The sequence below is a fragment of the Cynoglossus semilaevis genome, chromosome 15 (genome assembly GCF_000523025.1).
Source record: "Cynoglossus semilaevis isolate Cse_v1.0 chromosome 15, Cse_v1.0, whole genome shotgun sequence".
Classification (NCBI taxonomy): domain Eukaryota; kingdom Metazoa; phylum Chordata; class Actinopteri; order Pleuronectiformes; family Cynoglossidae; genus Cynoglossus; species Cynoglossus semilaevis.
The window spans coordinates 15,832,075-15,843,120 of NC_024321.1; the positions used below are offsets into that span (position 1 = coordinate 15,832,075).

The 11,046-nt window shown below is 44.8% G+C and overlaps 1 protein-coding gene across 1 annotated transcript in view; it reads right to left on the bottom strand.

Moving 5' to 3' along the window:
• Positions 1–11,046, bottom strand: part of efnb1 (ephrin-B1) — a 68,041-nt gene that overhangs the window by 6,656 nt on the left and 50,339 nt on the right. The window contains exon 3 of the mRNA XM_008327415.3: positions 4,757–4,849. Coding sequence (XP_008325637.2) covers positions 4,757–4,849 — 93 coding nt within the window. The remainder of the gene's footprint in view (positions 1–4,756; positions 4,850–11,046) is intronic.

An 11,046-nucleotide genomic window follows, 5' to 3' on the forward strand; every position in this document is an offset into this window, starting at 1 on the left:
AAGGAAACAGACAGTTTATCTGTCTGTCTGTTGTGATTTCAGCACACGTACTTTGAAGTCTCCGTGCGGTAAACACTGGCGGGTCCGCGCCGTGGCTTTTACGAGGGCAGGGCCGGCAGACGGACTTTTCTGAACTATTAGCGAAGCCGGTCGGAGAGATTCCAGAGCGTGATATCAGATCTTCTCTCTGTCTATCAGGTCTTATCTGCATCTGCCCAAAGGCCTGCTGCAGGGCTGGGTGTGTGTGTGTGTGTGTGTGTGTGTGTGAACTGGCAATTTACATCCAAGTCCCTGGTGGGGAGTGTGTTAGGTTGTGCACATGTCTGTGGCGTGTACGCATGAGGGCCTGACAGTCCAACAGTCCAGACGCTATTTCCATCTCAGTTGGACCGAGACGTGTCGTGAAATGTCACGAAAGGTCTGGAAATTTGTGAAACTGAAAAAAAAAATAGGCTTGAACTCAAAGACGAGAACATTCTGGAGAGTTAAATTAATTAAATGGCTGTTTATTTTTTTTTAAAAAAACCTGAAATATCCTGATACTTCCTCTCCTGATCCTGTATCAATCTCCCTGATACTTCCTTTCCTGATCCTGTATCAATCTCCTCAGTCATTGATTTTTTTTAGTCCAATATTCCTGGTGTTGGTTCATGTCTCAAATCTCGTTGTACACTGTACAAGGACAATAAAGGCTATTCTATTCTATTCTATTCTATGTTCTTCTTCTTTTCTTTCTCCTCTAGTGATTCCAAATGTAGATCCCTCTGTTCCAGAGTTAGGAACTGATGTTCAGATGGAACAGAGTCTCAGACCAGGATCACACTGGGACTACTGTTAGACTGAGGGGGAAAATATATCGTTGATTGACTGTAGCATCGCAATATGTCGCAGTATATTGTATCGGTGCCTGTGTATCGTGATGTTTATCTCATCGCCAGATTCTTACCAACTCACAGCCCTAATAATATTTGAACTCTGATCATATGAGATCATTGGCTTCAGTTGTAATATTATTAGTAGCCCTTAATGAAAACAATGGAGTACAAAGTGCAGTACAAAGTGCAGTACTCCTTGGCTGTCGTCAAGTATGGACCGCTCTACTACATACTGATGGCAGTCGTGGTGGAAGTATCCACGAGCTGTTGTGTGCTGTCAATAATTGATGAGAAGAGACAGGAGTGAGAAGGGGGAACGTCCCTGCACGGATATGAGAGGACACAGTGATCTGATTCACTCTGTGTCTACACCCCCCCTCACCCACACCCCCACCCCCTCACCCACCGACCCACAGCGTGTGTCCAGCACTGAGCCCCAGCCTCTTACACTCCTAATGTTCGGTGCCCATTTTTCTGTGTGTTCTGCTGACAGTTCACTTAGCCATGCAGACAGCAACGGGCTCCGAACTGCCAGCCCTCCAGGAGGAGGGAAGGGTGCAGAGAGGAGTGGGGGAGTAGATGGGGGGTGGAAAAGATCCAGTGGCACTAGGGAGAGACAGATATGTTGGGAGAGGTAGAAGCCGAGAAAACTGGAGGTGGGGTTTGGGGGGGTTCGTGCATGCATGCGTGAGAGGCAGTGAGTCAACACATTTCTAATGAGCACACTGACATGATGTGCTGCAGGAAAAAAAAAAAAAGAGTGCTGAACAGCCATTATATATAAAATATGGGCTCCAGCATCTTCTCCACCCTACCCCCCCGCCCACCGCCCCTCATTCTTTCCGTTTCCCCTTCGTTTTTTTCACTTTACACATGACACAAAGACAAAAGACGGAACGTGTGGCATTCAAAGCCCAATTAGATTTCCCAGATTCAGAGCAGGCGGGCTTCCCACAAACGGGATAATTCGACGTGATTGAATCTGGGAACGTTTCCACAATTACATGTAAATGTAACGCTAAAGGTTCAGGGTTACATTCTCTACATTTTCTGTTTGCCTGAGCTATAAAAAAAATAAAAAATCATCCCTGCTGTGATGTGCATAGAATTAACAGTCGACATATGGAGCGATCTCAGAGATCTGGCCGGAGACGGAGATGGTTGGCATTCAGCTGCAGAGGCAGAGTAAACACGGATTCAAAAAGAATACCATCTTGGGTCAAAGCAGTGCCTCTGTGTGGTGGGGGAGCCGGGGGGTGAGGGCAGCCGGGTGGGGGGTGATGAAAGTAGAGCTGCATTCAGTTTAAGGACTCTCTGAATCACACATCTGCCTTTCAGGGGACTTTTTTAAAACATTGATTTAAATGTCAGAAAGTAGTGTGCCCTCTACAGTCTCCAGAATGCCAATGCGACGTCTGCTCTCGGTCCGAGTGCCAAAGGTACTTAATTTATAATTCATTAAAACACAGGAAAGCAGTAGATTATTCTTTTCAAAGTCCGGATTCAGCGATTGTTTTGTAGTTTTTCTGCCTGTTGGTGATGTGCTTGTATAAATGACTATAAAATGAATTTCCTGTCAACACTTTGGCCAATAAATCAGCAGAAGCGTTCAGCTCTCACTACTGCCCTTGGGACGCCTTCATTATTTTTTCCAGGAAAATAAAGAATTACAGAGAAATTGTCCACAGCAGCATAATCAAAGTTTCCTTCAGAGTCCTAATTCCTCACAGCCCTACTTCTAATTATTACTGGGTTAGACGCAGCCACATTATGCATCGCGCACAGAAATAGATTTAGCATAGATTTGTACAGATTTAGTCGGAGCAGCTGGGCCAACAACATCCTTTTCTAACAGGGTTTTTAGGCCACGCTGATCGTGAGTGACAGCTCGCTGCAGACGTCTGTGGGAAACGAGTGCACGGCTGTGGTGAAGTGGACGAACAGACGGCAGTCACAGAAATAGACGCAGGAGCTGAGGAGGAACTTTCCTAGAACCGAACCTTTCTGTGTTTTTTTCTAATTTCTTTAATCTCTGTTGTTGGAGCTCGACTCCAACAACAGAGCTGAGCCACGACGGTGTTGCAACCCTGGGCGGTGGAACGCTCTAATTGACCTACATGGGAAGACAATGCCATCTCTGTGTGTGTGTGGGAAGGTGTGTTCACTGGGTTCCACTGAATTTGTTCCAAGTCAGGCCCAGCTAGCATCAGCAGCTTGTTAACTTCTATTCTCTCAGTGACGCCCGGTTTCACCGCTGTCATCCGACCAGCCAACATTCAGATATCTGCACACAAATTTGCAGACACATATATTCTCTCTCTCTCCGTCTCTCTCTCTCTCTCTCACACTCAGACACACTCAGACAGATTTCTCAACAGCCCCCGGTTTATTCCTGACAGGTTGAGAGTCAGCTTTAACGCTGGAATAATGGTGGCAGGCAGATGTTCCTCTCAGATGATTAGTGTCTAATTCAGTCAAAACAACCACACTTAGCACAGGACGGCTGTTTACTCAGCCCCACATCTGTGTACTACGCTCTGTCAAAACCAGGATATGGATGTCCACGTACTGAATAGCGGTTGTGGCCCACGGTGAAATATCGTGATGCGAACCAAATGTTCTGTGGAGGAAACCTACACACAGCTGCTCCGTTTACCTCCACTCACTGTAATCACAGATAAAAATGTACACGTGGTGGAGAAACATCTAATGAGGAAGTGGAGTCGTTCTTCAGCCTCAACACTTCCAGTTTGTATATGAAAACACATTTTCACACCAAGTCCGTATAAGGCCATCGGTCAAGACGTCTATTAACACATAACATTTCTCTTTAAGGAAAAAAAAACCCCAAAAGAGTCCATTTTTTCTCTTTAAGAAAAAAAAACCCCAAAAGAGTCCATTTTTACTTGTAATGTAAATGTAAAAGCCAAAATGACATTTTAGTTTAATGATGATTCTTCAGCACAATAAACATTTACACAGCTGAGCCTCCAACAGTTCCAGGAACTTCATCAGACCGGAGGAAAAATCCTGTAAATCCAATACAGGCCTCCATGAGGCGGTGCTGTTTATTGATTTGCAACGCTGCCTAGAATGACCTAATACTGCCTGACTGGTTAAAGGGACAGTCTGCTCCGTGCCAGTGGTTTGCTTAGACAAATCTCGTTTATTATTCATAGCGACCTATTTTTCACTGGGTGCAAAGTACAGCTGCTAAACCCTCACCGTGAGTCATTTATTTATTCCACTGAGCCCAGTGTTGCGGTTCAAACTCCACCGAAGGTCTGCGTCATTAAAAACCATTTGAAACCAACTGAACCTCATTGGTTTGAACACGCCTACGACCAGCTCATAACATTCTAATTAGCTATTGTAACAGGAAATTATTTATACCTTAATAGATATAATTACATGGATGACTTTATTACTCCCTGCTGTGATAAGACCATGTGATGTTCAGTTGTAAGTACTGATAAGTGCTTGTCACTGTTTGGATTTTTTTTTTATTCCAATGCCTGTCCAATATAGAGGTTTGTATTTGTACAGTTTTAATTTATAATTTATATTATATTTAATTTATATGAAAAAAAATAGTTTCCAGTTTTAGCTTCTTCTTCATTTTTATTATATCAACCTTCAGAGATGTTGATTTCATCTTCCAGCTCCAGGTGAAGGAGCTGCAGAGGCTCGTACCTAATGTTTGAAGTCACTGAAGCCACAGGGCCAATCAGAGGGCTGCTGGCAGACGGAGCCCCGCTGCCACACATGGCGACAAATGAAAATGTCACGCCAAAGTGAAACATGTCTTTAAGCACCGGCACGCCATTGTTCTCTCTCTCTGTGTGTGTGTGCGTGTGTGTGTGTGAGGTGAGAGCATTAACCTTGTCCGACTTTCATGATGACTTTCATGGCTCGGCTCCTGCACACGCCTCCCTCACGGTTCTCCAGGCCCTCAACTGTGCCATTGGAAGTTGCTGCAGGGGGAGGATGGGGGGGGAGGTAAAAGAGGAGAGGGGGGGAGTAAAAGGAATAAAAAAAAAAACGGGGGAGGCGAAGGGAGAGGGAGAGAAGATCAGACAGTTAATGAGCATGCCCATAACGCACAGAACTAATCAATAGTTACGACAAGCACTGATTAGCTGTTCCGGTGATTAGCTGTTCTCACCCTCAATCAGCTGCCAGCTCTTCTCAATACTAGCTCTCATTAGCACAATAAAGTGAAGTCAAATGAACGCAACGACACTGGAGTGTGTGGAGTGTGTGGCTGAGACCTCAGGTGTGTGTGTGTGTGAGAGAGTGTGAGAGGAAGGGAGTGTGTTTTGGTTGGTACATAGTTCAGCAGTGAGACACAGCAGCGAGAGTTCCAGCTGCTGCCAAGTCCCTGAGCAGCTTATTCCCTCTGAGCCACATGTGTCATTACTGCTGCTGTTGCTGAGAGCTAAATACTTCCTGTAATGTTTGTGCATACGTGTGTGTGTGTGTGTACACGTGATATTTTTACATAATATGCAGAAATATTATTGTTCTGGGGACACTCTGTCCTCGTGGGGACGTCGACCCATTTGTGGTTGTGGCTCGAGCCATAATCCTGTCAAACTGGGAACAAAGGTTCCTTTATTCAAAACAACAACAACAAAAAATAAAAACCCAAAACTCCAAAGTTAAATTAAATTTAAAAATAAAACGACATTTCCATTTAGACATAAATTCAAATAAATCTGAACCAAACAAACTACTGAAAAAAAAATCCATCAGCCGCGGTTTGAGGAACGTTTCTCTACTAAATATAAACACACACAAAAATAACCAACTCCATAATTATTTGACTGGTAAATGTTAATAAAATATCCATACTGTATCGTGAAATGAAATATCGCGATATTTTAGCGTATCGATATTTTCCTACACCCCCAGATATTTACATATTTGTACCAAGTTTTGATGAGAAAAAAAAACAGCCAATCAGAGCATCGTCGGTGTGGAGACGACAACTCGTTAACACCTGCTGACCAAACCAAAAGACACACACACACAGCGCGGTTCGCACATAGGCTACTGTGGTTTCTTGTCGTTTTTGGGCAGTTCGCACGTAGGCTACTGTGGTTTCTTGTCGTTTTTTTTTTTTTTTTCCCGTTCTGACTTGGGTAAGGAGCCGGGGGTCGCTGGTTGTTTATTCAATGTCACACTGACTTCAGACACGCTGACATAATTGGCCGTCTATTTTCGGACCCGTGATAATGACCTAGGGAGACAGAGTGTGACTCTGACCTTTACACTGAGCCGCAGAGCAAAAGGCACTGGGAAGGTGTGCTATTGTGTGTGTGTGTGTGTGTGTTTGTATGAGCACGTAGAGCACGGCTGCTCTAATTTTGGAATTCCCCAAATGTCCATTTCCTCCTAGTCTGCTGTTTCACCCCCCCATCCTCCTCCCTCCTTCTTCTGAACTGCTTTTGTTTCTTTTTATATTATCAGTCTGTTTTTTTTTTAGTTACCTAATTTGTTGTTGTTTTTTCTTCCCCCCACTCTATCTGACTCTTCCCCTCTTCCTTCCTCCCTCTCAGCTCGATGACCATCTCCCGGGTGACTGCTTCAGACGACTCCCTCATTACGATGAGATCATCACGGAGAGAGCGAGCGAGTGTGCTTATCTACTGATGACAACACGAGGCCGATTCGCCTACAGACCGGGTAGGAGTGCATATATCGTTCTTGCTAATCCGCTGACACGTCCCTCCCCGATGTGATTCAACTGCTGTGAACTCATGTTATAACGAGCCGCGCTGAAAACTGGCTCTGCCGCTGACGCCGCCGCTGCGTCACAGACTTGTGCTGTTGATTCATGACTCCTCATTCCTGAACGTCATTGATGCTGACAGTTTGTTGCCTTGTGGGATTCCAGCTTTGTACTCTGAGGCAAACTAATAAACTGCACTAATGTTATGTTTTGCTATCAGATCGTAGCCTTGCTCCTGATTACAAAGTCGACCACAACACGTTGCCAGTGCGGCTGGAAGTATGTGCTAATTTGAGAAAATGATTGTGATAACATGGTGTCAGGAGAGCTTAGACAAATCCAGCCCATACTGTAGACTCAACAGGACTTAGACAAGCCAAGATGTTTATATACAACAGTCTGTCCAGGGCTGAGACCTGGTGCTGTGAACGTACACGTCAGGACAAGTGGCTGTGAAGTTGTTCTACTGTTGGTCAGATTAGTTCTTTCCGTGATGTCGGCATGACATGTTATTTTTCCTAGCAGGATGTTGTGTTTAACAGCCTTGTTCTAAACGTCTGGTTTCTGCGCCTTTATCTTTAAATGCATGCTCCGCCCACCTCTTCGACAGGGGGCGGGCCTGAGGAGACTTGGGTTGTTACAGTTGATTAATGCTTAATTTAGCTCTGTGCTTAAATATCTGCTGTGTGAAGTTTTTTTTTTTTCATACCTGATTGCGATCCGACAGTTGCGGATCAGTTTGTGACGTCACAGACAGTGTTTTTTTTTATATATTTACATTTATGCATTTAGAGGAATGTCACAGAATGGCATGTGTTTTTTTTTTCTATATTTACATTTATGCATTTAGAGGAAGCTTTTATCTAAAGGGACTTACAAGGGGAGGATTAATAATCAAACATGTGGTTCTCGGTCTCTGCCTCTGAACCCGGCGATCTAACCGCTCCACTATGGCACACACTAAGAAATCTGAACAAATCAGGACACGGGCGATCTAACCGCTACACTATGGCACACACTAAGACACGTGTCCTGATTTGTTCAGATTTCTTAGTTGTTGAAACTCACAGATGAGAAGTAGAAAAATATGTTGACTTTCTTCTGACTCTAGTCCTACATCGGTGCTGCCACCAGTCTTTACCTCATTCAGGGATTTCCCCCCAAACTCCCAGCCCCTTCTTACAATTATAAACTATTAGCACAAGGTTGTACAAAAATGGCCTTTTTCATAGATCAAGCTCAAAGGCAGTGGAATTATCTGACTAAGAATGAGCTCTGGATTTTATATCTACCCAGGGAAAGCAAATCTTCTCCGCTCTAACTTATTCCTGTCATCTAAATGAACTCCTCCTTTCAGACTGTCGCATTACTCACAGTGTATGGCTGGATGACGGGTCGGCCTCTGGAGGAGTGTGTTTAGACTAACAGCTGAAATGGTACTGGATTTATCAAGGAGTGATCAGTGTCCATGTTGTTTGTGTTGAGGCCGTTCAAAACGTCAAATCCTTCAAGGTCCTGACTGTACTCCTGGAAATTCATAATGTGATTATCCGTGTCCAATTTTAACCACATTTCCTGATGTGAATGCGTCCTTTAAGGACTATTCATGATGTAAATCAACTGCAGGAGTCAATGTTGAGTGCATTAAAACGCTCTCCGAAGATGTCTTCTCTAGAGTACCTGTACTTTGTCTGTGTTTGTCGTTGAAATCCGTTTTTGATATCGTCGTATTTATATCCCCCCATGTCAAGAATTCACTTAAAAAAGATGGACTGCCAGCCACATGTGCCAAATCTATAATCCAAGTCCACATCAAGGACACGCTGCCAGCTTTTTCTTTAATCTCAAAGCTTTTTACTTACTCTCTACCTCCTCTGTCCCTGGACTCAACCGTCCTCCCTCTAATTCTCTGCCTCCACTCTCTGTCTATCTCTCTCTCTCCTCATCTCGCTCTCATTTCACCCTCAAATACTGATGTTAATCCAAATCTGGATTTCCAGACATTAAAAGGTCGACAGCTAATGTCATGTTTTGGAAAGAGGAATCTAATGAAACCGGTTCCTTCCTTCCTGTATTTCTTAGTGCAGATTAAAAATAATAATAATAATAAAAAATAAGGGGACAATGTAACAGCGGGGTGAAGAACAAAGCAACGAGTCTGCCACTAAGGATTAAGTGGAGAAAATAGTTCAACGCTAGCGTCGCAGAATACAAAAAAAAAATAGTCCTTTTCTTTTTCTTTTTTTTTTTTTCAAATAAAGCTGTCGTCTCCGAAGAGAGTTTGGGTTAGATTTAGGGCTTTTTTGTGGGTGTGGATCATTGGACTCAGAGTGACTAGTGGGAGAACAAAAGATCTCCAGCTGCTGAAGTCATGAGAGAAACCAGTTGCCAAATGTCAATGTTGGGAAATCGCTAAAGAACAAAGCAGGAGCCAAAAGAGAGCCGTATAAGGAGGAACGCTGGCCTCCGAGAAACGCTCCTGTCTCAGCGCTGTACGCAGATCTGTGCTACTAACACATTAACAAGGCCTTGGAAATGCTCACACCTGCACATGTGAATATGCACAAAGATTTCGCAATGACATTTGGGGCAGAACGGAGGGACCGCTCCCAGAGGTGCTCAGAGGAGGAGGAGGAGGAGAGTGGGAGATGTGTGTGAGAGATGCAGTGCTGGCTGCTGGAGGAGGAGGAGGAGAGTGGGAGACGTGTGTGAGAGATGCAGTGCTGGCTGCTGGAGACGACAAACACACACAATCTGAGTGTGAAGCGGTGGTCTATATTTATTCTCAGGTTTGCTAAATGAGGTCACTCAGGTGGTCCTGCCGAATACATTCCCCATCTCCATCATGAATCATCTACTACTTATTATTCCTGGCCGGCCCAGGGGAGGCTTGTTTTTCGTACAGTGCAATGGGGGCTGTGGATCCCTGCATGTTCCTGGGCTCCAGTGTCTACGCGGGCGCGCGCACGTTCACGTGCCTACGGCGCCGAACGAGGAGATGGATACAGCCCATGTGACAGACAGAGAGCAGGTTGTTTAATGAGAAAGTGGATGAGAGGTGACATTCATTGGCTACCTTTCACACACACTCGCTCTCTCTCTGTGCCTGCTGCTGCACAGCATTCAGACCTTCACTGAGACGAGCCAGCAGGAAGTGGCTACTCCCAGTCACCACCGCTGCTGCAATGTCCGAATTAAACAAGAGAAGAGAGGGGAGGAAAAAAGGCTAAATACTCGAGCAGACGGAACCACAATCTGATCACTCACACTTAGCAGCACCTCCAAAAAAAACGAACCCTGAGTCCAGGTCAGGCGGCCAAACAAAGGACTGAGTGACTGGACCAAACAACGAGGCTGGGAAGAAATTGGCCCTTTATCATCTCTGCATCATTCCCATCTCAGTTTTTGTTTCCATCACTAAACCTCAAGTAACCGTGGGGAGGAGGAAGAGGAGGAAGAGGAGGAGGAGGAGAACCTATTGACCAAAAATATTTCACTCCTGAATGAGCACAGGGAGGGTCAGGTTTATGGGCCTGGATCCACAGATAACCCGGCTCCAGAGATTGCATGCAAGCAAACACACACACACAGACACACATTGAAACATGCAGAGAGAGCTTGGCAGACTGCAATAACACTGGGGGGATCTGGATGTTTGCACTTTGAACCCATTCTAATCCTGAGTATTAGGCCACGGTTAAAGCCTGATTATGGCAGAATGAAATGGATCTAAAGAGATGTCCCAGCACATCAGCCCTGCACGTCTTTGTCCTAGAAATAGAAATGGAAATCAGTTAGCCACCTCTGAACCCGTTCACTTGCCATCGCTCCACCACAGGTTTGGCATCAGCAAAAGAAAAATTCCCCCAGACTTATCATTTTACATGAATTAGCGGCTCACGGCGAGCCAACGTCTTCTTCTGTCCTAAGAAAAATAGAACTTGACAGACAATATTGAGGAGACGTATCTTTGACACCGGTGCTGTGTTTTCCACAATATTTAGGGAATTAAACGGAGCTGGTTTTGAATCCGGTCCATGGACGCAGCTGATTTTGAAATCCAACTCTTCACTGCTGGAACTTTCCTGCAGTTTGTTTTTTTGCGAAGCGTTAGCATGTAGCATCTCTGACCCCCCAACGTTAGCAGCAGTAGTATTAGGGTTAGGGTTTAAGGTGGTTAACAGCTCAGAGGACACGTGAGGACCATATCTAATTTTTTATGTCAGTGTGAAAATCGTGGATTCAATTTTATTTTTCCAGCTCTGACCCCGGCCACCTTCAGATGAGCTCCTTAATCAGATTTGTATCCATTGTTTTTCCACGGAGGTTCAGTCTGAACGCTCAGGTCTGACCTTCACGTCAGTTAAAGTGAGTCAGGCGTCGCACTTCTGTGTCGCAGCAGCAGCAGGAAGAACACAGAAAATAAAAAGGAAAGAG